The following is a 26,780-nucleotide window of genomic DNA, read 5'->3' on the forward strand; positions in this document are numbered from 1 at the left end:
ACGCAGGCCTCTCACTGTTGTGGCCTCTCCCGTTGCGGAGCACAGGCTCTGGACACGCAGGCTCAGTGGCCATGGCTCACGGGCCCAGCCGCTCTGCGGCATGTGGGATCCTCCCAGACCAGGATTGCACCTGTGTCCCCTACATCGGCAGGCGGACTCTTAACCACTGCGCCACCAGGGAAGCCCTTTCCCTTGTGATTTGATGACTGTCTTTAGTGTTATGTTTGAATTTTATTTTTTTTTGTGTGTATGTATCTATTATAGGTTTTTGGTTTGTGGTTATGATGAGGTTAACAAATAGCTATATGCACGTGTGTGTGCGCACACACACACGTATGTGATTGTTTTAAGTTGATAGATCTCTTAATTTTGAACAGATTCTAACCACCCTGAATTTTTACCCCCTGCACATTTAATATTTTTCACATCATATTTAAAATCTTTTTGTTGCTGTGTCTTATTATGGATATATATTATTACTTTTGTCTTTAGCCTTCCTATTAGCTTTATAATGGTTGATCTATTACCTTTACTGTATGTTTGCCTCTACAAGTGATATTTTTCCTTTCATAATTTTCATATTTCTAGTGGTGGCCTTTCTGTTTAGAGAAGTTCTTTCAACATTTCTTGTAAAGCTGGTTTAGTGATGCTGACCTCATTTAGGTTTTGCTGGTCTGTAAAAGTCTGTTTCTGCTTCAAATCTGAGTGATAACCTTGCTGGATAGAGTATTCTTGGTTCTAGGTTTTTTTCTTTCATCACTTTGAATATATCAGGCCAGTCACTCTGGCCTGCAGCTTCTTCTGAAAAGCTGATAGTCTTTTCGGAGTTCCTTGTATGTAACTAGTTGGCTTTTCTTTCACTGCCTTTAAGATTCTCTATCTTTAACTTTTGCCATTTTAATTATAATTTGTTTTGGTGTGGACATCTTTGGGTTCATCTTGTTTGGGACTTTCTGTGCTTCCTGAACCTGAGTGTCTTTTCCTTTCCTAGGTTAGGGATATTTTCAGCTGTTATGTATTCAAGTAAGTTCTCTGCCCTCTGTCTCTCCCTCTTCTCCTTCTGGGACCCCTATAATGTTCGTATGCTTTATGTTGTCCCAGAGGTCTCTTAAACTAAGCTTATTTTTAAAAATTCTCTTTTGTTTTTTTCTCTTCAGCATGGGTGATTTCCAGTACTGTCTTCCAGATTGCTGATCTGTTTTGCTGTATGATCTAATGTACTGTTGGTTTCTTGTAGTGTATTTTTTATTTCACTTTATTGTATCTGTTTGGTTCTTCTTTGTATTTTGCAGCTATTTCCAGCTTCTCACCATGTTCATTCATTCTTCTCCTGAGTTTGTTGAGTATCTTTATGATCACTACCTACCTTGAACTCTTTATCGGGTAGATTGTTTGTCTTCACTTCATTTAGTTCTTTTTCTGAGGCTATACGTCTTGTTCACTCATTTGGAATATATTCCTCTATCTCCTCATTTGGCCAAATCGCTGTATTTCTTTTGGTGTATTAGGTAGGCTGCTTATGTTTCCTGATCTTGAAGTGGCCTCATGTAGGAGATGTCCTATGGGGCCCAGCAGCACACTCCACTCTGGTCACCAGAGCTCTATGCTCTAGAGGTGCCTCTTATGTAGGCTGCATGAACCTTTATGTTGTGCTGGGGCTGAGTACTGTGATTGTGCTGGTAGGCAGGGCTGTCTGCTGTCCAGTTAGCTGTGCCTTATGTGGTGGCTGCAAGCCTCCCGGAGGGCAGGGTTGGCTTCTTGTGTGGCTCTCTACAGGGCCTGGTGGGCACAGGGCTGGTGCTGGCTCATTGGAGTGTTGTGTTGGGTCCCTGGCACTAATTGGCTAGAGGGAGGATTCCAAAATGGAGCTTGTCTGTACAGGTGTTATCATGGTAGAACAAGCTCCACAAAATGGCTGTTGCCATCATTTCCTCCCCCAAGGGGTGTCCCATTTGCCTCCTACCTCTCTGGGAGGCTCTCCAAGATCAGCAGGTGGGTCTCGCCCAAGCTCCTTTCAAACTATTGCCTCTGGTCTGGGACTTGGAGCATGTTGAGATTATGTGTGCTCCCTTTAAGAGCAGAGTCTGTTTCCTAACACCCCTTCCCCACCTCCCATGCTCCCAAATATAAGCTCTCCTGTTTTCAAAGCTAGACATTCTGGGGGCTTGTTTCCTGGTGCACAACCCCTTGGACTGGGGAACCTGCTGTGGGGCTTGGACCCATTGCTCCTTGGGGAGGACCAGTTGTGATATTCCTCCCATTTGTGGGTTGCTGACTGAGTGATGTGGGTCCTGACAATACTGTGTCTCCGCCCCTCCTACCCCTCTCATGTCGTTCCTTTATGTCTTTAGTTTTGGAAAATCTTTTCTGCTAATCTTCAGGTTGTTCTTGTAGATAGTCGCTCTGTAAGTAGTTGTAATTTTGGTGTGTCCGTGGACAGAGATGAGTTCAGGGTCTTCCTACTATACCATCTTGGCCATCTCCTCTATTCTCTGTAATTTGAATGCCAGGTGGAACAGTAGAGAAAAGAGAATATATTGTAGAGAGAAATGGCATGACATTTTAAAAACCGTCTATTGGGATACTGTTAACATCTCTAAAAATTTTTTTATTTTTATTAATTTGGATTATTTTTCTTTAAGATCTTTGACTGTCATTGCTGGTAGCAGATGAATAGAAAATTATCCTGAGTTTTCTATTTGTGGACTATGTTAAAAATAAATTTAAAAGCTCAGATACCTGAGGAAGTATCTCAGGGCATAATTGTGCAACAAAATGTTTTTATACTTTTCTCATTCTTAGATGGTCATGCAAATAGTGCTGAATTATTTTAAAGGTAATTATTTCATTCAGGGCAGTTTGCTTTATACAATGCAGGATTGAATTTTATTTTTCTCACATCTTGAGAGCAAGCAATGCAGTCTGCTCTGTCCTTTTGTCTCCTAATTTGTTAATTTAGAATTTTCCTAAAGAAGTTCCTGTAAGATGGGTAACTGTGGGACACTATTATTTTCTTCTTGTTGAATATTCCAAATTGCGTGAGTTTCTCTTTTCAAAGAGAGAATATTTAGTTATTAAGAGACTAGTGAAGTTATAAAACTGTAATACTGGAAGTATTTTAAAATCATTAATACTCTAGTGTTTGGAAGAGATAACTAAACTGCAGATTAGGCCTCATTACCTGAGTTTGATAAAACTTATTTATTGTACCATATGAAGAAAACAGCAAAACTTCCATTTTTACTTATTTTTTTAACTCAATCTCTTTTTCGTTTTCATTTTTTGTGTATGTGTAATATATACATAGTACTATTTATATACATGTATGTGCATTGTTTATATATGTATGTGCAGCTACTCAAGTTAGTTGAATTGAAAACATTAAGAAAGGGAAAAAGTGTCATATTTTAGAATAAGAGTGATATGACATCTTTGATCATCTTTGCTTCCCTAGTGAATGATACTTTTTAACAGTAGCCTTGAATACTTGTTGGTTTTGAAATTGTTTTATGAGTACTTTGAAAAATTACTTATAAAAGTAGATTATTTGGAGTAATTTCTTTCTGAATATGAACATGCAATGTATTGCATGCAATTTGGGACAGTCACCAAAAAGCAAAGAAGAAAATGGCATCTTAATCCCATGACCCAGTGATAATTGCTTCCAGTCATAAACACATGTATACACATACACGTGCATACACACACACAATTGGGATCATTCTGTATGTAATGACTTAAATTTTTTATTTTGAGAAATTAAAATAATATAACAAATACATAACTAGATTTAAAAATGAACATTCCCTTCCTCCTCCCCTTCCCCCTTTCCCTCTCCTTCCCCTTCCACTATAAATTCTTTGATAAACATATTTCTCAGGATAAAAATTTAAAAGTGGGATTCTTGTGTTAAAATGTGTGATACCCTTCAGGTTTTACAGTTTATATTCCCACAAGCCTGAGTAGCCTTTTCCCCTCTTCTTTAGCCATCACTGGTTATCATGAAAACAAACCAAGAAATCTTTGACAATTTGATCAGTTAAACATCTCACATTTAACTTGGGTTTCTTATATTACTAGTGAGGTTGAATATTTCCTCTTTTCCCCTTTTTGGCAGCCAGTATTCTTTTTGTAAATTGCTAACTTAATGAACTCTGTGTGTTTTTCCATCACAGTGTTCAGATTTTTTTAATATGGATTTATAAATATTCCTTATATTTAAGATTAAAATCTTATCTATTTGTTATATACATTTTTATAGCTTTTCATTTATCTTTTATAGTTTGAATTTTTATGTAGTCTAACCTAATGCTTTTTGAAAGTGGTCTGCAGTCCCAATTCTGATCCCTGATGAAGTTTTCACTAGTCTTTGTTGCAAATGTGAGCATAAAGTGTCTGACTGCACGTTCCTGTTTCTCATATTTTTTTTCCTCTGATTTGAGGCTTAGAAATTCCTTCTTTATTCTGAGAGTCAGATAAATGTTCATTTATATTTTCTTCTTAATTCTTTATGGTTTTGTGTTCTACTTTTATTTTTTTTTAATAATGTGGAATTTGGGAGAGATAATATGTGAGGAAGGAAAGGATCTTCTGCCGAAATAGTTGATCAATATTTTAGAACCTCTCTATCTAACCTTGAATCTGTCATCTAGCTATCTGTCTCTTAGTGATTTGAAATGTGACCAGTAGCACTTTTTATTTTCTGGGCATAGCATTTTGATGGGTTGTGTATTAAACTTGAGAGACAGTATAGTATGGTGGAAGAAACACTGAATTTGACTGTACAGATATGTATTTGAGTCCTAGTTTATTTATTAGCTATGTGACATAGGCAAATAACATAATCCCTTTAAGCCAGTTTCTCAGTTTTTAAAAAGAAATCACCTTTATATAATAGAGGATACCTCTTGTGTCTTGTAGGCTTGATATATGGATTAGCGTAGAAAATGTATATGAAAATCCACCTTATTATCCAAGGCTTCCTGAATTAGATACTAGCATCTAGCTCCTGTACCTCTATCCTGCTTGAAAAATCGCACTGCATATTTTAGTATAGTTCATTTAGTGCTGAGGCATATCTCATACCTACCACCAGTCTGGTAACCTTTCCAAAGGAGGATGGTTTGAGCTTATTGTTCGGAACCCATTCTGATATGTATTGGTCATTGCTTATTATTCTATCATATATGGTAGTAACAGCCACATATGGCTATTCAAATTTAAGTGAATTAAAATAGAAAATTGAAAATTCATTTCATCAATTGTACATTTCAGGTGTTTTATAGCTACATGTAGCCAGTGGCTACTTTTTGGACAGTGCAGACGTAGAACATTTCCATTATCAGACAAAGTTCTGTTGGGTAATACTTCAGTCTAGAACTTGAATCATACTTAGGGCCTTTTCTAGCCTATTGAATTGAGGGCAGGTAAACAAGCAAAAATCTGAAAGGAATGGAAGGTAATGGGTTAATGAATGGGTCAAAATGCAACAGCATATTAAAAGTTATATGAAAAATGTAACTTATTAAAAAAGCCTCTCAGAGGGAAAAAGAAAACATTGTTTGAGTCTGACTTTGTTTAAAGGGTCATGGAGGAAAAAATAAAACATTGTTTGAGTCTGACTTTGTTTAAAGGGTGCTGGTTCTTAGGAGTTGAATGTAATCTCCTTTGATTTAGGCACTTCATCAGCTTATTGGAGATTTGCCTATATTAAATTTTACGTCAAGGTGATTTGCTTCAACTAAGATGTTTCCGGTTTTGAAGGCAATACTAGTTAGTCATAGAAGAAAAGGAAAAATAGGGACATATGCATAGAAAATAAAACATTAAGTTTTTTTAGAAAATTAAAAAAATCATATATGCTTTTTAGTGAGTTTTAAGAATTTAGCACTATAAACAGCATCTAGTTCATTATAATGCTAATTATGTAATGTAGGTATTTAGAAAATGCCTAAGATAGGGAAAGATTTTCAAACATTGATTGAGCTGTTTAAGGTGGGTGGGGGAATAAATGAAATGGTTCTTGAAGTGTTAATGTCTTAAACAAGAAATCAGCAAAATTTCAGTAGAAATTCTATAACAGTAATAAAATCAATGAACTCAGAGATTTTATCTCCAGGTCACCTCTGGAAGATCAAGGGCTGAATATGAGCTGACTTTGGAAGTCTTACATTTTGGTGGATTTGATAAGGAATTCCTTTAAATAGACAAAGTACCCTACTTTTAGTGGAAAATTCATGCAGTTTTATTAAATCTGTTTGTTAGTGTATCCCTAGCAGTTAGCAAAATGCCTGAAAAGGTACTAAGTACTCAATGAATAGATTTTGAATGAAAGCATAAGTCAATTGAATTTGATATCCTGGAACTAGTTACATAAAATTTAGTCAGATATAATCTAACTGATATAATCAGGATACAAAAATATCCTGAATAAAGTTCTCAGCTTTATTTACTTGCCTTATTTTAACTGCAGCAAATAAGAAAAATATAAGTCTTGACATTTGAAAGTGCTTCTATGAGATTTAGGCAGCTTTGAGGAATCTTTTGGGGAATATTAGGAGTCATTTGATAATATCTTTAAAAATGTTTCCAGGGGTATTTGTTATGTTCCCTCTTTTAACACCATTTTCTTAGTGTATAGTTCCTAAGAGCAAGTATTAGCATTAGATACTTCTTGCTCGTTTGAGGATGAGATTCACATGATTGGTGGGTATGATTATACAATATTATTCTTTTTAAAGACAAGCAACTAAGTTAAAGACTCCCTATAAATCTTCATAATTTGCATTTCCTCTTCTCTAGTGTATTCTGTTAAATGAAATGCCTTTGGTTTCTTTCATCTTAATTTTATTAATGAGAACATTTTGTAAAAGTTTACATATAGCGTGTATACTAAACTGTGGGAACACACATATGAGTTATCCTTTGTTCTTGCCCTCAAGGAGTCTTACAGTTTAAGGGAAGACATGTGGCAGAAACATATTCTACCAGTGCATAATGATGGAGTTCAGAACATGCTACCCCAAAGTATGGCACCTTCACATATTGAATATTTTAAGCAGAAGGAATTAGAGCAACAGCATGTGCTGGAGGAACTTCTGACCTGCCTCTAAAGCAGGTCATAAAACCCTCATGAGAGGTGTCCCTATGCCTAGAGGAAAGGAGCATCTTTAGCTCCAAAGGTGAAGGAACATAGAAATCTGAACGAGAGATAATGCTAGTAAGTTTTTGTCAATTTACTATACTCTTTCCATGATATTCCAGTCTTCATCAAACTTGGCATAAGAACACTCAGGTTTGTTTCTTCGGGCCTTCATTTGCTTATGAAGGCTCCAGTGTTGAGTAAAGTTTACATTAAATAAACTTGTATGCTTTTCTCTTGTTAATATGTCTTGTTACAAGGATCCCAGTTGAAAATTTAGAAGGGTAGGGGAAAAAGATATTTTTCCTCCCCTACTATATGTATTGACCGTATTTAAGCAATCAGAAACAAAAAACAAAACTATAGGTAAGCAGTAAAATTAAACAAGGAAGAAAATTTTGATAACAAAGCCATTTCCAAATACTTAACGGTAGCCCCCCCTTCCCAATTATGAAAACAATGTATGGTATATTCAAATAGTATAAGAGATACAATGAAAAGTAAGTCTTTCTCTCATTTCAGCCTTTCCTCAGAGGCAACTAGTTAGAAGTTTTATGTGTTATTTCTAGACATTTTAAAAAACATATAAAAACATTGATGAGTGTTTGCATACATATTTTTAAAATATATTGGAGTATATAATACATATCTGTACTATGCTTTTTAGCATAACGTTATATCTTGGAATGTTTTTCTTATCAGTATGTATCTCATTTTTACTGGTTGCATGATACTGTGGAAATTTTTAACCAATTCATTTCTGGCGAACATTTAGATTGGTTCTAGGTTTTTGCTGTGACAAGTAGTGCTGTGAAGTCAAGGAGATAAAAGAGATGTACGTGTTGTGTGTGTGTGTGTGTGTGTGTTAGTATAGTGGTATGTATAATTAGAACAAGGGCTGAGCAGAATCTTAAACTTTCAGTGACGTACCTAGGCAGAATGTGTTGGACAATAAGATAGACCCTAAAGTAGTTCCCATGATCCCTGCCTCCTGGTGTTCGTGCCTTTGTATAATCCCCTCGCCTTGAGTGTGAGCAGAATTTGTGACCTCCTCCTAACCAAAAGAACATGCTAAAGGTAATGGAATGTTACTTTCCTAGTTATCTTACATAAGACTCCATTTGGCTAGCAGACTGACTATCTACATCATTGTCTTTGAATCCTACTGCCATAAGGAAATGAATTGTTACAATCTCAGTAACCTTGGAAGTGGATCCTTCCCCAATTGAGCCTCCAAATGAGGATGTAATTATGGTTGACACCTTGACGTAGCCTTGTAGAGGACCCAGCTAAACTATGCCGGATTCCTAACCCACAGAAACTAAGATAGTATATGGTATTGTAAGCCACTGGGTTTGTGGTAATTTGTTATGTAGAAAGGAGGTGGTTATGTCCAAATGAGAGAAAAAATTTAATTTTAAGCTTCTTGGATACAGCAAGAATATTCTGGTAAAAATAACTGGAGGAGTTTTCAGAGAGGTTAGAAACTAGGATGATTTGTCTGTTCTTCCAGAGATTAAAATTTACTTTTAAGCTGAGTGAAATATGTTTTACATCATAGTTACTATAGGAATGACATAAGGTTTTTTTTTAATTAATTAATTTGTGTATGTATGTACGTATGGCTGTGTTGGGTCCTCGCTACTGCGTGTGGTCTTTCTCTGGTTGCGGTGAGTGGGGGCTACTCTTCGTTGTGGTGTGGGGGCTTCTCATTGCGGTGGCTTCTCTTGTTGCGTAGCACAGGCTCTAGGCATGCGGGCTCAGTAGTTGTGGCTTGTGGGCTTAGTTGCTCCGCGGCATGTGGGATCTTCCCGGACTAAGGCTCGAACGTGTGTCCCCTGCGTTGGCAGGCGGATTCTTAACCACTGCGCCACCAGCAAAGTCGGATGACATAAGGTTTTGATTTAGCTACTGAAACTGTTGCCAGCTATTGTGTTCAAAGTACATGGCTCTTTGATGACCCTGTAAAAGTCTAAGGAAATTTTAATGTTCAGTAGAACAGGGGAAGGTCAGGTGTACCTTGGAGAAATTGGGAAAACTCAAAATGAGTAGAAATCGTATCCTCACTCATTCTTCCCCTGTTCCCTGTGTTGTGATTATTTTATAATTATTATTTAAACGAGGACATGGATGATATCATATTCACCTTTTTATTCCAGCCATCTAGCACATTATAGATGCTCAGTAAATGTTGAGCGACTGTCTAGGAATTCTCATCGTCTCTGGTGATCTCAAAAGGCAAATGGAAAGTTATAAATGAACTAATGAAATATTATGCAAAATTTGTATTTGGTAGTCTACTAGAGAAAGTCAGCAATGTGCCCAGCACTGTGTTATTATATAAGGTGTCCTGTCTTATTTATTCTTTATAATAATTTGATTGGCAGTTATATTAGTAATAGATAAAATAATGGTAAAGAGAATTGTATTATTTTCTTCATTTCACATTTAAGGAAATTGAGGTCTTAGAGGTTAAGAAGCTTGTACAAAGTCATACAACTTAGTTTTATCTGATTCCGAAACCTTTTCTCTAAGTCACTTACTATTGTGGCAGAAGTAGAAAAATTCTCACCAGTTTTCATGATCAAAAATGTGTGTGTGTCATTTACGGCAGTGGGAGGGTGGCTGTGCATTAAGTATGCTTGGGATGGTAAGGGGGGCAGTGTGATGTGGGGGTTTTGATCCAAAAGTGCTTTAATTATGTCATGCTAATATGTTTGACATTTGTAAATATTTATTAAACATCTCTGCTGCTGTTTTTTTCTTTTTAAATTTCAGTGCAATAAAATTCTCTTTCTGGTGTACCGTTCTTAGGAGTTTGGACAGAGGCATACAATTGTGTAACTACCACCACCACCACAATCCAGATACAGATAATTCCATCACCCCCCAGAATTACCTTGTGCTATTACGCTCTAACCTCTTGCTGCTCTATCTATAATCCCTACAATTTTGTCCTTCTGACAATGTTATATAAATGAAATCATATGGTATGGAACCTTTAAGTCTTGCTTCTTTCATTTATCATAATGCTTTTGAGATTCCATTTTGTTGAGTGTATTAGTAGTGACTCCAGTTACTTACATGTTGTATCATTAGATGCTGTCCCATCTGTGTCTGCAGAGCTGTTGTTTTTCTTTAATCTTTCCCTTTATTCTATGGGTTGGGTAATTTATTCTATGGGTTGGGTAGTTTTCAAGTTCCTTGATTGTTTTTTTGTTTTTTGGTCATTCCATCTGCTATTGTGCCCATCTAATGGATTTTTCATTTTAGTTCTTTTCAGCTAGAGCTGAGTTTTCATTTTTTGTTTTCACTTATCTATTGAGATTCCCTTTCTGCCACTCATTAAGACCATTTTCTTGTTTTATGCTTTGAATATACTTTCCTGTAATTGTTTAAGTATATTTATAATATGTGCTTTGAAGTCCTTATTTGCTAAATCCTACATCTGGACCTACTTGGAGTCAGTTTCCATTGACTGCCTTTTTACCGTCTTGTTTCTTTGGATCTCGTAATTTTTGGTTGAAATTTTTGGTGTTCTTTTGAGGATTGTCAGGGTTTTTTTTTTTTAATGTATATTTTAAAAATTTATTTATTTATTTTTGACTGCATTGGGTCTTCTTACTGTGCACAGGCTTTCCCTAGTTGCAGCGAGCGGCGGGGGGGGGTCTCTTCGTTGCGGCACGTGGGCTTCTCATTGTGGTGGCCTCTCTTGTTGCGGAGCACAGGGTCTAGGTGCGCGGGCTTCAGTAGTTGCGGCACACGGGCTCAGTAGTTGTGGCTTACGGGCTCTAGAGCGCAGGCTCAGTAGTTGTGGCACATGGGCTTAGTTGCTCTGCGGCATGTGGGATCTTCCCGGACCAGGTCTTCAACCTGTGTCCCCTGCATTGGCAGGAGGTTTCTTAACCACTGTGCCACCAGGGAAGCCCAGGGGGTTTCTGTTTTAGTGGACCATTAACTTGCCTGGACTCAATCTGCATGCTTTGTTTCCTACACAGTATGAGACAGCTGATATCTGTGCTCAGTTCTTTTCTTCCAGCTACTTGTTTTTTTAGCTTGGTCTCCTGGGGAGTGGGGTAAGGGTTAGTGTTCTCTTGCACCTGTGTAGTTTGGTGGTCAGCCAAAAATTTGGGCAGAGATTATGCTCAGATTTTGGAGCTGATCTGCCTTGTGGTTCCTCTACTTCTGGGGATTCCCTCCTAGTATCTATTTTGTCTTTCTGTAGTGGTCTCTGCTCTCTGACATCCCAAGCCAGTAAGGGCTTCAGCTTTCTGCTGCTTGGGCTGTATGGTTGGGGAATACATTCAGTTTAAAAAGCATCAAACTCATAGATCTTACGCCCTGTAGCTTTCAATTCTTCTATAATCCACCATAGGGGCTACCTGGGGTCTCCCCCCATGCGTGTGTAATTTAACTGAGCAGAGTTTATGCTCAGATTTTTACGCTTCTGTGATTCTTTCATTCCCAGTATGTCTGCCTTAAATTTCCAGCTGCACTTCCAGCCCTGAATTATTTTCTCTACCACTTTGAGCTGTGTGGCTGCCTTCACCATATTTGTAGGGGGTGGGGAGGGCTCTCAGCATAAAAACTTCAAGCTGATCTCATGGTTCTGTACCCTTCCAGTTGGAGTTTTTCAAGAGTAACCTCTTTTGGGCTTCCCTGGTGGCGCAGTGGTTGAGAGTCCGCCTGCCGATGCAGGGGACGTGGGCTCGTGCCCCGGTCCGGGAAGATCCCACATGCTGCGGACTGGCTGGGCCTGTGAGCCATGGCCACTGAGCCTGCGCGTCCGGAGCCTGTGCTCCGCAACGGGAGAGGCCACAACAGTGAGAGGCCCGCGTACCGCCAAAAAAAAAAGAGTAAGCTCTTTTTTTACTACTGTATGCTTTGAGACACTTTCCAAAAAAATGCTATAAAACAATTAAAAATTTTTTTAATCCAAATTTAAATAATTGTTATCTGTATGAGGCTCACATGATCAATTCTCTCAGCTGCATTTGCAGGAGGTTCCTTTTCATCCCTCTGGTTCCTTTTAAAAGCTGCTTCCTCTTATTCTTTTTCTTTCACAGTTATATCTATATCATGTATTTTGTGTCTTCAAGCTGGTACAGTCTCTCTTTTATGCCTATAAGGAGAGAAGCTCATCAAATGATCCCTCAAGTTTCTGGCCCTTCAGAAATTCTTCCTACATCTAGACCCCTAGCATTCAGGTGTTTGCTCTTTTAGTCTGCCAATCTCAAGCGATTCATTTGCCCTGGGGGGCTATCGCTGCTTTTGGTCTTTTCCATATAGGAAAGGTTACCTTAGGACATTTTGCTAGCTCAGGTGCCTTCTTGACTACCTCTTGGTCAGTCTTTCCCACTCCCACCTCTGGGTATTTGGCTTTCTATGCAGCTGAAGGCAGTCCTTGGTGTCTGGCCCTGGTATCACTATGTGATTCTGTTCTATTCACTTTTTTCCCTCTCTATCAGGTCTTTCTCTCCAGTAACCACCACACACTTTGTTTGCCAAGTTTGAGAGATAAAAATAATTTCACTTATCAGAAAAGCTCTTGTGTAATGACACTATTTAGAGTGAGATCTCAGTAGTTTGCACAAAGCCACAAGATGGCTGTGTTTAAAAGTGACATCTGGGGCTTCCCTGGTGGCGCAGTGATTGAGAGTCCACCTGCCGATGCAGGGGACACGGGTTCGTGCCCCTGTCCGGGAAGATCCCACATGCTGCGGAGCGGCTGGGCCCGTGAGCCATGGCCGCTGAGCCTGCACGTCCGGAGCCTGTGCTCCACACACACAAAAAAAAGTGACATCTGTTGGCAATAAGGAGCAAATATATGAATTTCTGTGTACTTCACTTGCTACAGTATGGAAAGAACATAGGCTTTCAGTTAGACTGGGATTCTCATCTTAGCCCTAAGATTTCCTCATCTATGAAACAGGATAGTAATATTGGGTTGTTTTGAGCTTTAAATAGGAGAAAGTATGTAATCTTCCTAGCACATTGATAACAGGAAGGACAGCATAAATTGTCTCCGGATACTGTCCTGTTTTTTTTTTTTTTAAGCTCTTCTGTGGGTCATTGCCATTAATTAATAGTGCCTGGAAATAGTGTCCCTGGGAGTACTTACTTATGATACTGTAGTCTTGAAGATTCTGTCTCTTCCTACCCCCACCCCCCTCCTGTTTTAAAGGTAGTAATATCCAAGAGAAGGAGAAGCAATCGACGCACTCTTTCCCAATTGACTTTTGGCAGTTTCCTGAATGTATGTCTCTAGCCAATAGGCCCAATTGTTCCAGCCTCTGTATGGATTATTTCTAGATTATTTAGAATTTACATTACTTCTGTCATGCCTAAAAATATTAGTAATGAATTGTTACATATTGTCTAAGAACTTTGTTTCCAGTAGTCCAGAAATTATTTTTTGGTGATTACAAGATCCAAACCAGATCTTTAATTTGCCTAATATAAAGTAGACATTGGGGATCCAAGTGTCAGATTTTGAAGAACTTTTTATGGTATGGAGTTCAGATCAGGAAATGAAGAGCCATTAAAAGTTTTTAGAAAGATAATTCTGATTATAGCAGAGCTAATATGGAATCGAATGGGGTAAAGAGGTCAAGTAAGAGACTTATTCTTAGCTATTAAGGGTTTAAATGAAGACAGCAGCCTTATGATTGATAAGGAAGAGAAGGGGTCAAAAGAAAAATTTGAAGTTAGACTTGATATTGGGAAAGGAGAGGTCAAGGATGACTTCAAGATTTTTGATTCATTGTATGTTATGTGTAAAACCTGGTGTCCTCAAGGGTTTGATCCTATTTCTTTGCTGTCTCCCTGGACCCAGCAGATGAAGATGGAATCCCAAAGAACACCCAGGATATGGGGTTGGAGGGTGGGGTAACAATGCAAGACTACCCAGGTAGGAGAGATACACGAGTAAGTGGTATAGAGCTGTTAGTGGAGTCTTTTCTCCCCATGCTAGGGTGAGTTTTTTTGAGCAGAAGAATGACATCCAGCTTGCTTTTAGCATGTGTAAATTTCTTGGCATGTTATATTAGCTGTTCAATAAGTACATGAATGAATGAATAAATGAGTGAGTGAGTGAAATAAGATTAATATAATGTCACTGAGTATGGCGTAGAGATTGGTTAAAATATAGAAGATCATTAGATGTTTCAAAATAGTATATAATGTGTGTCATTTGCTTTTTATTTGTTTGTAGTTAAATCTGTAGCATTTAAAAATGTGCTAGCATGTGTAGGCAAACACAGGCATATTTTTTCCAGCTACCTTAACTTGAATTTCACTTCTTTTTTGTTTGTACCCTTGCTATTGGGAGTGAGGAGTGGGGTGAAATCCTTCACATGGTGATACTCAAATTTTATTGACAAGTGAAATGTAAACATGATTTTCCAGTTGACTTTTTCGATAGCCTTCATCTGAACATTCTTTACTTTCTTGTGGCTGGCTATAATGTACATGTTGTTAATTTCAGTAGGATTGATTAGGAATTCATACTGATATTTCCCAGCTACTAGATATGTGCCACCCACTGTAAAATAGTGGAAAATATGAATTGGAATTTACCTTATTCATTCCTTGTGGTTGTATTTTTTTAGTCACTGTCTCCCATGGTTTAGGATTATTCTTTACTCAGTGGTCTTCTGTGGGTTTCCCGAAGGGTGTGTCTTACAGTTAAGGGTTAGGAGCTAATGTGCCCTTTAAGGAAATGCTAATGCCTGAAATAGCTTATTGGAAGACCTATCCAGTAAGGAGAAAATGCTCTAAATCTCATTCTACATAACCTGCTAAGCCTCTACATCTTTCATTTCCCTCCTTATCAGTTTTCCCTACTATTCTTTTTTACCTTTTTGGTCTCTCTTGGTCTGTGACCATTTTTTCCTAAGTGACTTCCTGCTTTGTCTCTCTGATTTATTCTTTTTCACCCTTCTCTTCTGCCTCATCTTTTCAAGACAGATAACTAGCTATAATACCAAATTGAAGTTTTAAAGTGTTTCTTATTTAGTAAATACATTTTTATTTTTCTAATTAAATGAAATTGAGATTTTATTTGTTTTCATAACAATTTGTGGGTTTTATGTTCATTTAACATCTGACTGATTTTTAATCAGTCATTCAGCGATCCTTCAGGAAAGGTTTCCTTTTCCAGGAGTATTCAGCAAATAAACTGCATCATTTGCTAAGGAATTTGAATTAGCCATTGTACAGTTCTCCTCCTTCCCCCTTTATTATTTTTATTTCACTCTTTGAGCTACTTATTTACATATTTATTATATTAAAATGTTAATTTATTATTAGATTTTTCAGTTGTTTTTGGAAAGAAAGTACTAAGTTAACTATTAAGAAAAAAATTCTAAAGTAGCAAAATAGTTTCTCTAAAATAAAAGTGTTTCTTTTAATGAGCTCTGAGATAGACTCACAATTTTCATGAGTTTATCTTTGGCATTTTTTGGTGAAATTGTACTGGCATAATCTATACAATTCAGTGAGGTACAGTATTTTCTCAATTCTGGATTCCCTTTGACTTTTTTTTTGGATGGAGAATGTAGGCATCCATCCCATTACCTCTCATGCCTTTGACTTTAATGCATAAATCCCTCCTCACTTCCCTCTATCAAATCTGGCTTGGAAAAGTATATACAAAGCATACAGAAGTGAGTGTCAGGAAACCTGGGTTCTAATTCAGTTTACATAACTGTTCAAATTGTTTAACCTCATTTGTTTTTTCTTTTGGTGTTTGCAATCTCTAAAAGTCAAATCTGACCTACTATTTCTAAACAGAATACTCCAGTCTGAGCATTTTTCAAGATCAAGACTTCATGCTATATAGTAATAAATTCTCATTGTTCTTTATAATCCTGCTGTTGACCAACATTGTGACCTTTGGCAAAGTTACTAACCTTCTCAGACTGTTTTCTGTTCTGTATATGAGGAGTATAATACCTACCTTGTAAGTTGATTGTGAAGATTAAATTGGGTAGTGAATATACTTTAAAGTGCTTAGTTCAGGTATTTCGTAAAGCTGTTGTTAAGTGAGTTCTATAATTTTACAGGACTGTCGTAGAACTAACAGTCATAAGCCTCACATATGAAAAGGCATAAAATACATGAATCATATTGATAAAATGTTTTTTGATAATTGCACTGTAAGGAAACATCAGGATGTTTGCATACTTTTAGTTTTGAACAAATATTAAATTTCTATTCATGGTCTTTAACTTGGTTAAAGAAATAACAACATTGTTATCTGGTCTTACTAGATGCTTTGTTAAGTATCTTAAAATTTTAGTGATTAAGAAATGTGTTCCAAATGAAATTTTGTCTGAAAGAATCATTCTGTGGAGTTGTTTTTGTCTCTTTTGGTTCTGTATTGATGTTTGGAAACATGAGGTACCCAAATGTCAATAAGTATGTTTACTAAATACAAATAGCACATTATTAAAATGTTGTATAGGAGTAACAAATTTAATCGAATAATCAAATGAAAAGTACCTAAAAAGGCTTTTGGTGTTTATTTTAATCTGATTTGTGGCATTTTGTGTGTCTGATGTTTTATAATCCTGTTCATCACTTTAAAAAATGTCACAGTAATGTCAGAAAGGATACAAAATTCTGTGACTTACTCTGCATGGAATAGATTTAAAGGTCAACACTACTCTTTTATGTAGGTTATGGGTGCTTCATGTGTGCATTCAGAGCAGTAGTGTGAGGAAGCTTGAAGTGGGATGGCAGGACGGCCTCATCCTTATGACAGTAACTCCAGTGATCCAGAGAATTGGGATCGGAAATTGCATAGTAGACCTCGTAAACTTTATAAACATTCAAGGTAGGTAGAAAGTATGTATTTCACATGTCAAAGCTCTGCTAAAACTGATTTTTATGAAGAATCAAACTGCATTTGGTGTGGCCAAGTACTGTCAGGATGGGAGCCAGTTTACAAAATATATGAATGTTTGCATTTCTCCTTAAATAACTTTGAGGGAAACAGTTTTTCATTTTGATTTTCTTATATTTGTATTTATATGAATTTTAATTTCTGTTTCTAAATAATGCTAAAATATCCTTAGTTGACCCCATGAATAAATGCTATAGTTAATTAAACTGGGAAGTCTGGCAAATCAGGTTAACTCTTTGTATTTAAAACTCTCTAATACGAATTTATTTTGTGCTCTAAATACATTGTGTATGATAATTTATAGGCTTTTGTCAGTCTGTGCCTCTGTACATTTTTAACTATGTGAAATTATGTTGTGTTATCATTGTGATCCTAATAGTAAAATCAGTCCATCAGTGACTTGCCTGGTTCATTTAAAGTTTGCTGCATTAAATGAAATTCAGTTGAAAAGTTTCAGCCCATTTATACATTATTTTTAAAGCTTTCATTTTGTGCTATGTGACTTATGGGGAACACCTCGTTTAGAACACTTTATGATCTGATATTTTAAGGTGTTGACACCTCATAAACCTCACATAATGTGGGTATGTAAGCATGTTTTCATAGAGAGTTGTGCTTTATGAACATTTACTTAGGGGATATTATTGAACGTTTAACTTACTTGAATGTAAAATTCTCCTGATCACTGATAACTAATACCAGCTTTATTGAAAAATAATAAAAACATGCCGTGATACTGAAATCCTGTTTGTAATTTTAAAGAAATGATTCAGCTACTTTTATTAAGTTATATACATGGCTAGAAAATATGAGTGACTAGTACTATTTAAGTCTCCTGACAAGATGTGTACCTTTATTGTGGACTTTTAATGTGGTGAGGTCTAAAATGAAGACGTTGAGTTGACTTTATTTATTTATAAGTACACACCAGTGGTGTGTTTTTTGGTTTATTTGTTTTTTTGGTGTGTTTGTGTGTGTGTGTGTGTGTCCTTCAATTGGTGCTCTAGTTCTTTTTCTCCATCCTGTTTTACATGGATATTTATTTTGTCTTTGAGATTAAAGAGATATTGGTTTTATTTCATTAAATATGGGGCTTTATTTATATCTGATGTTATATACATTTTTTCAGGTGAATTATATCTTATCCTTGCTAGTTCTTAATATTTTTCTACTGATGTACAAGACTTCGTTGTATATGAAGTCGTGACAAGGTGAAAATAAACTATTGTTTGCTTTATAAAAGCTGTGGGCATACAATGGGAAATGTTTATTAAAAAACAGTACTTTTAAAATTACTGTTATTTTACTTCAGTAAAAACAGTTATCATAGCTCTTCTTGATTTCTATAGCATCAGTATCTTTTTGGTGCTCTTTTTAAAAAAGATTGCAGTAGTATTGGTTGTTTAAGTGAAAAATATTAGAGAAGTAAATGAATACCAATGTATTGATTTTTTTTTTTTTTTTAATGGAAAGACCGTGAAATCCTTTGACCTTATCTTAACCTCATTCATGGAGAAACTTCCCAAGGGAAAACAGTTTACTTTTTGGGACCTCTTGTTCCTATGAACTTACAAACATGTAACTTCAGATGCTTTAAAAAATATTAAATTTGACTTTTTTAAAATGGTAGCTTTTGAATTAATAGTAAATTAATTGAGCAGAATTAAAAACTAACAGCAGCAAGTATTCTTGAGAACCTGTGCTCATTTCAGGAGAGATTAAGTAGTTCGTCAGGGTACCATCATGGAATGCTTTAATATCCACGTATGGAACAATTAGAGGACAATAGAGCACTAAACTGTGGTAGTGAGTTGCAGTAAAATAAGAGTTCAGAGAAGGAATCAGTGTCAGTCTGAACAGGTGAAAATGAGACTTGAACTAATCCTTGGATGGTTAGGTAGATGGAGGGCATTCCTGCCAGGGACCTTCTGGAGATTACCTTGACTGGATCTAAAGGTAGAGCTCTGTGAATAGTATTAGTCCCCATTTAACAGATGAAAAAAATGAGGTTAATAAACTTGCCCAAGGCCATCCAACTTATAAATGACAAAGCTAGAATTTATAAACAAGCTTCTTCTTTTTATTTTTTAAAATCTTGAATAACTTATTGTGATACATTTAAAATACATATACAGTAGAGAGAACAGGTATAATGAACCCCTATGTATCCGTTCCCCAGCTTCAAGTTATCAACTCATGGCTGATTTTGTTTCATCTATACTTCTGTCTACTCGCATCCTTTTTCTGAATCTTGTGTATTTTATTTAGGGATGTTTGAGTAGAAGGAAGCCAGATTAAACACTGGCTTAACTTAGGGGTTTATTTTTCTTGTACACAAAAAGGCTTCAGTATATTAGGGTCAAAGGTCTTTGATTTTTCTTGGTGTTTCCTCACAATCACAAGATGGCTTACCATAGTTCCAACTGTCATGTCCACCTTCCAGACAAGGAGGAGGAGGAGGAAGGGAGACGGGGACGATGGGAAAGAGGTTTCATTTATATCAGGAAATTAAATTTCTCAGAAATTTCCAGCGGGATTCTGCTTATATCAATAAATCATTGTCTAGAACTGTGTCATATGGTCATCTCTGGATTATGGAGACTGAGAAATGTAAGTGCTCCCGTTGCCACCTCGAACAGAATTGGGGATTTAAATTTACAAAAACTAAATGTGTCAGTCTGTTAAGACTGCTATAACAGAATACCATGGACTGAGTGGCTGTATTATAAACAACAGAAATTTATTTCACATGGTTCTGGAGGCTGGGAAGTCCAAAATCAAGGCACTGGCACATTTGGTATCTGGTAAGGGCTTGCTTCCTGCTTCAGACACCCCTCTTTTTGCTGTGTCCTCACATGGTAGAAGGGACTAGGGATCTTTCTGGGATCTCTTTTATAAAGGTATTAGTCCCATTCATGAAGGCTCTGCCCTCATGAGCTAATCACCTCCCCTCCATATACCATCACGTTGGGGGAATACATATCAGCAGATGAATTTTGAAAATAAAAACATTCAGCCTTTAGCAATAAAGAAATAAGCATACTTTATTGGTTCAGTTTTTGAGGATTTTCAAAAAAGTTATTTAAATTTGCTTTTTGTTCTGTTCACATATTGGAATAGCCTGCTTTCTAAAATGTTTTTCCTTTGATTTTTTCCCCCTTTACCTTTCCTTATTAGCAAGGATAAAAATAAATTTCTTAAATTATAAAGGTAACAATAATAACTACTATATACATGTACTTACCTTGGAGGTTTGAGGGTTTGGTGGGCATTGCGTTATGGTTTCTCTTTTACCTAATACAACTTTAAGGTACTTTCTTTTCTGATGTTTTTTTGAATGTAGACTTAATAGGTATAACACTGATATAAAAGACAAGGCAGGGAAACTGATCTCAGGGTGCCTGCGATTCCTCTGCAAGTGCATACAAATGAATTAGATAGCTGAAAAATTACTGAACTTTATTTCTTTCTGACTAGTAGTTGTATAGTTAATACTTATATTGAGGGGTTTGGTAGCTTGCTGAGAGGTTAAAGATCATTTCAGTTGAAGTTTATTTGGCTTGAGTTATGACAACTTTCTTTAAATTAGGAGAGTTTTTGCTATTTAAAAAGGAAAAAGAAAGAGCACCTTTTCTGTGTAACTGATGTTAAAACGCCCTAGAGTGACAATATGCTAAAAGCTCTTGCATATTTGAATTGGGTTGAATACAACTATTTAAAACTCAGATCTGCAGTCTGCTCAGGTTACTAAAGACAAATGCATCATACGTTCAATATCAGACTTTGCCGCAAGGGGTTCATTCTCACATAGAAGTACGCATGCTCCTTTCTTCTGAGACTGCACGAAGATTGAGCTTTCCATTTTCCTTTTTAAGTCACTCTTTAGTCCTAGCAGCAGTTTAGAAATGGAAAAGTTTGGTTGCTTTAAAGAGTAGTTCCTTAGTGGGTTCTTAAAGTACAGATAATATTTTCTCTTCAGTTCTAAAGAGAAGTTTTACTGCCCAGAATAGGTACACAATAAAATATTGAAAGGAAAAAAGAAAGTTAGCTGCATCCTAGTTTTCTAAAACCTGGCAAGCTGGCAGAGCTAGAATTAGCTTTACAGATGGCATTTGGCAACATATCTACATATCACTAAGCCCTCATCTCCTGAGTTTTCTTCATCCTGTCTATCAGTTACAATATCCAATCACTGCACAAAGATGGAGAAGTGGGACGATCACAGCTCACACGATGCTGTTTGGTTAGAAACGTCAGTGCTGCACAACCCACGGCTGAGTCAGTGTCTGTGAGAAAATAAACTGAATTAATATATAGCGGGGGTTGTATCTCTGAACATTTAAAGCCTAAATAACCTCAATAGCATTATTACACAGTAGAGGGAGGAAAGCTAAAGGAAGTCTGTAGACAGGTTAGGTAGGGTGACTGGGAAATTTTCTCATTGTTCAGAGGAATTCTGAAGATGATGGAAATATCAGACATGCTAAAGTTTCCTAGTAATGCCCAAGGATGCTGACCTGGCTTTCAGTGCTGCATTGTTTGAAAAAGCAGAGTCCCTTTATACTCTGATTTCAAAATTTTTTTCTTGTTTTTGTTTGTCTGCCTTGGCATATACTAAAGTAAGGTGTGTATTCATTTATTACATGATAATGCTGGCTTATAATTCTATATACATATATGAGAGAGGTTGAGAGAGATATGTTTAGCCTTTGTTTCATTATGATCATTTATGTTTCTGAATGTTAAAGATCATATGTCTTGATTGTCAGTTTAATGGCAAGTTATTTAAAATAAATGTGTTTTTATTGTTTCTATGGGTTTGAGGCTTTGTTTTTTATTTCATTTAAAGTCTTAGTAGAATCTTTATGTAATTGAGAATGCATTATGTTTGATATTGTTTCTTATGAATATCATAAAATTTATTTAAGGAAAAACTAATTTTGAAATAATATTTTTGATATATTTGAAAATAAAATTCAAGATAGAGAAATGAAATAATTTCCTAAAGAAGAAGGTGAATGTATTTTTACTTTTGGATGAATTAAGGATTAGTTGAATCACTTTATATATATTTTACAGAACTGAATGTATTTGAATGGTAAAGTTTTAACTGGTTAAGATGACTTTTTTCCTAGTTTTTTGGAACACAGGCTCTGAATAGATGATCTAGATACTGCCACTGAAATAGAGAGTAAATCAGATAAGTTTTTGGATTGCTGCAACTTGATTTTCAACCAGAAAATGTTTCTAAATGAAGATAATTGTTCTTGCTATGAGATTTTAAGTCTTGACTGGTAACAGTGCTTACTTTATTAGGAAATTTTGGCACAATTTTAAATAATTTGACTAATGGCTTTTTTCTTTTGTCTTCATTATCCCTATCCTACTGAGCCTTCATTTGGTAGGGATTTGGGAGGATATACAACATTTTAAAATTATTTTAAATGTTATTAAGTAGTTTATAACATCCTTTTCCTTGAAATGTCGGGAAGTTCTTGTGATTTCCCCCATTTTATTTCTAAAAGTTTGAATGTTCATCTTGATGGTTATCATAACTTATTTGTATAGATAGGCTAACTGGTGGTATCTTATTTTGGCTTTTTTTTTTCCCCCTGGTTTTGTGTCCAGAAATGTTTTTCTAAGCTTGCTTTAGTAATAGAGTTATAAAAGCAGAAATCTCACGCTAGACTTATACTTTATAGAATATTTTTTTCTCTGGTTCGGCTTATTTTTAAAAAAATAATGCCTGCGTTATTATAAGAGTAATACATATTCATTACATAAATTTGATAGATACAGAAGAGCACATAGAATAAAATTAAAATGTTCTGCCATCAAAAGAAAAACTTTAAATATTTTCACGTATAACCTTTTTTCCCTGTGTATATATAAAAATGTAAATTCACACATAAACACTTAAAAATGATTTTGGGATATTACTGTATACACTGTTATATAACCCATCTCTTGTTGTTTTCTTTTTCTTTTTTAATAAAAAGCAAACTTAATCATGAACGTTCCCTTTGTCATGAAAGTCTTCTATAGCATAATTCTTGAGAACTGCATAGTGTTTTATGTATATATATTTTGTAATTTATTTCACCAATCTGAGTTTTTCTGATTCGTGATCAGAGAAAAGATCAGCTTGATTCCACAGCATAGATTTCTCTAAAAAGGAAGAATGTCTTAAGGAGTTAAGTAAAAAATACAATTTTGATACTTTTCAGAAGGAAAAAGATTCTCAGTGTGATTATACAATGAACTCTTTAAAGATATGCACACTACTTTTAAAACAAAGGAGATAAGATTGCCATAACAAAGTATAGAAAATCTTCTTAAAAATCAGGGAAACAGAGCTCAGACAAGCTGAGACTTTTAAGAAATGCAAAGGCCAACCAAAAGGGTTTCTTACATTACATTTTAAGAAGGAAATCAGTGAAAGTGTAATAATAATATATGGCAATGAGGTAAGAAAAAAATTCCTCTAGTCTTATTTAGGAGCTTCTTTGTCAGAGAGGAAAAGCAAACCACCACCACCAGCAATAATAATAGCAAAGCAAACATTTCTAGTAAGGACAGAAAACCAACATGAATATAGAGATAAGTAATGCCTCTAGCTAAATGAATTGTCTTCTGGAACATCTTACAATTAAGGAACTGACTGTAAAATCTTAAAATTATTTATATTATTTGTAGTCTTTAAAGGTTTTAGGAGAATACAAGAAGTACTAAAAGATGAGGGGTTCTAGGCCTGGTTTTGAAAAAGACAGAAGATTTTAGAGCAAAAAATGAAGGATAGTTTATGACTGACTTGAAGGAAAAAAACAGGTTAAAGATGATCCAGAATGGGTTTGCTAAAAATAGATTGTCAGAACAACTTTAATTTTTCTCTGATGCAGTTGGTAGCCTAGTAGCAATAGGTATTTGGACTTAAACTTAGGTTTTGGTAAAAAAAATTTTTTATATCCTTGGGTGAAGGAAAAATGAGTTAGCCACTAGTTGATTGTTTTAATTAATCAACACAGTTTTCATTTTGAAGGATCCTCTCCAAAGGTTTTTGATCTTGGAAGGTGGCTTTGTTCTTTGCTTTTGTCTTATTGCTCAAATGGAGAAGGCAAATTATCAAATTTATAGGTGACAGTGAAGAAAGAAAGATCGTAAATAAAGCACTAAACTAAGTTAGCATGGCCTTATATATAGCATCACATTTGGAAAAGACTTGAGGGTAGTTCTTGGCAGTAAACTTGATATGAAACAAAAGTACAGTATGGCTGCCATCATCCCATCTTCTCCCCTACCAGCCGCCCCCCCCCCCCCCCCCCCCGCCACCGCCTTAGAAACCATCTTAACGAATGGAAAGGAAGGTTAGAGCCACTTCAGTACACCAAAGTGTTGTCTTTACTTCTTTGTATATTCAGAAGGAAGGATGTGAAGAAATTGGAAGTCTTGTCAGCTTAGGTAACTAAAAATTTAGAGGTCTTGGGGACATCTCTGGTAGATGTTAAGGAATCTCACAATAAGAGCTGTCTTCAAATATGTGAAGAATTATCATTTGGATAAGAAACAACTGAAGTTTGAGTCAGACTTGTTTAAGGTTAAAATTATGAGCTGCAAAATTGTATTCCTTTGGTCACATCTCAGACCTGCCACTTTCTTAGCTACATGATTTTAGGCAGGTTTTTAGCCTCTAAGCTTTCATTTTCTCAACTGTAAAATGGGTATGGTTTTGAGTATTTAATGAAAATATGTGTAAAGTGTTCAGTATTGTGCCTGGCATATACTAAATGCTGAAATGTTAGCATTGTTATTGTTGTTGTAGCAGATAGAATTAAGACAGTGGTTCTCAACCAGAGAGGTGATATTACCCCTCATTGAGCATTTAGCAATGGCTGAGGACATTTTTGGCTGTTACAACTAGAAGGAATACTAATAGCATCTAGTGGGTGGAGGCTACTGGGTGGGGGCCAGGAATGTCAAAATGATGACTCTGTCCTCTTTACCTTGTTTTATTTTTCTGCATAGCACTTATCAGCATATGATATTTAATATATTTATTTATATATGTTCTATGTTTTTCTACACTAGGATGTATTAATTTTAAGGGCAGAGGCTTTCTCGGTTATATCCACCAGGGCTAGAATAATAAGTAGCATATAATAGGTGTTCAGTGACTATTTGGTAGAGTGACTGCATGATAAAGCTAAAAACATTGCTAGAGAAGAGGATAAGAATACTTTTAGTTATTATAGGGTATAGTTGTCATTGTGTGTTGCAAGCACCTAATACTTATTGATGAATTAAAACCACAGTAGTTTTTAGAAGTAAAAAAGTTAGCAATATAACATTTAGATATTATAACTCCTATTCAGAGACTCCTCAGTTTGGAGAGGTTCTTTCCTAGCAACATCTTCCTTTATTAAAGTTCAAAATTGAGAAACAAGGTAATGGACATTTAAAAAACGCAGAAGAAACCTCCAGCTCCTTTGCTGTTGCATGAAAGTAATTTTTGTCAGTTAGGAAAACCTTTACCTTGATAGTAAAATGTTAAAAGTTTGGCCATTAAGGGTTCCTTTTCTGTCAGAATTTTTAGTATCTAGGTCTTCATTTGACTTCAAAGAAAAGATGCTCTAAGTAGTCATACAACAGTATATCAAACTCCCTTGCTGTTGCTACTGCTTCTGCCTTACTAGAGTTGCTGATATATCTGACAAAGGGGTTTTAGGAAGAAGAGGAAGACTAATATTAAAACTATTCTTGAGCTATATTTCTTGTCTTTTTGTGGGGAAATCTGGGACTTAAGTATCATTTAAACTATTTCTATGGAAAATATGCATCAACATACTTACAGATGACCTTTGAGTAGCCCATTCCTCAGTTGAGAACTGCCCTTTCAGTGATTAGCCTTTGTTTCTTGGGAAACTGATCATAAATTAAGAACAAAAGCTTATAGAAAAGGCAAATTGACAAAAAAGGGGAAAGAAGGGAGAGAAATTTGCATTAAATATGTTGAAAATAGATTTAAAAGTTTAATTGCATTTCTTATATCATCACAGTTACTGACACTTAACATGAGGATCAGCAAACGTTTTCTATAAAAGGCTGGATAGTAAATATTTTTGGCCGTATGGACTACATAGTCTGTCACAACTCCTCAGTTTTGCCCTTATGGAGTGAAAGCAGCCATAAGCAATATGTAAATGAATGGGTGTGGTGTTCTAATAAAACTTTATTTACAAAATGAGGCAATGGGTTGAATTTGGCTTTGTTTGCCAACTCTTGACCTAACACATTAAAAATACTTGTAGGGCTTCCCTGGTGGCGCAGTGGTTGAGAGTCCGCCTGCCGATGCAGGGGACATGGGTTCGTGCCCCTGTCCGGGAAGATCCCACATGCCGCAGAGCGGCTGGGCCTGTGAGCCGTGGCCGCTGAGCCTGTGCGTCCGGAGCCTGTGCTCTGCAACGCTAGAGGCTGCAACAGTGAGAGGCCCGCCGTACCGCAAAAAAAAAAAAAAAAAAAAAAATTGTAAAAATCCCAATTAATGTAAATTAATTCTTAAAATATATTAATATAAAATCATTTAAAAGGTTTAGTTAAAAAATCTAAAACATAATATAGACTATAGTAATAGAAATGGCTTATTTTTCCGCAAAGTAATATTGCTTCTTTAATAAGGACAGACTAATTTAAAAAATGGATGCATCTAATCTGAAATTTACAAAGATGCTTACCTTG

At 35.9% G+C, this 26,780-nt stretch overlaps 1 protein-coding gene across 5 annotated transcripts in view; it reads left to right on the top strand.

Annotated features, from left to right (window-relative positions):
• Nucleotides 1-26,780, top strand: part of BTBD10 (BTB domain containing 10) — a 71,854-nt gene that overhangs the window by 9,457 nt on the left and 35,617 nt on the right. The window contains exon 2 of one of the 5 annotated variants that reach the window (XM_030831457.2): nt 16,822-16,979. The exons of 3 other annotated variants lie outside the window; for them this stretch is intronic. In XM_030831457.2, the coding sequence (XP_030687317.1) occupies nt 16,879-16,979 (101 nt within the window). In that variant the 5' untranslated portion in view covers nt 16,822-16,878. Of the gene's footprint in view, nt 1-16,821; nt 16,980-21,331; nt 21,673-26,780 lie in introns of those variants that run through there. One more of the 5 variants, XM_060303491.2, reaches the window with a different exon arrangement.

Source organism: Globicephala melas, chromosome 8, assembly GCF_963455315.2.
Source record: "Globicephala melas chromosome 8, mGloMel1.2, whole genome shotgun sequence".
Taxonomy (NCBI): domain Eukaryota; kingdom Metazoa; phylum Chordata; class Mammalia; order Artiodactyla; family Delphinidae; genus Globicephala; species Globicephala melas.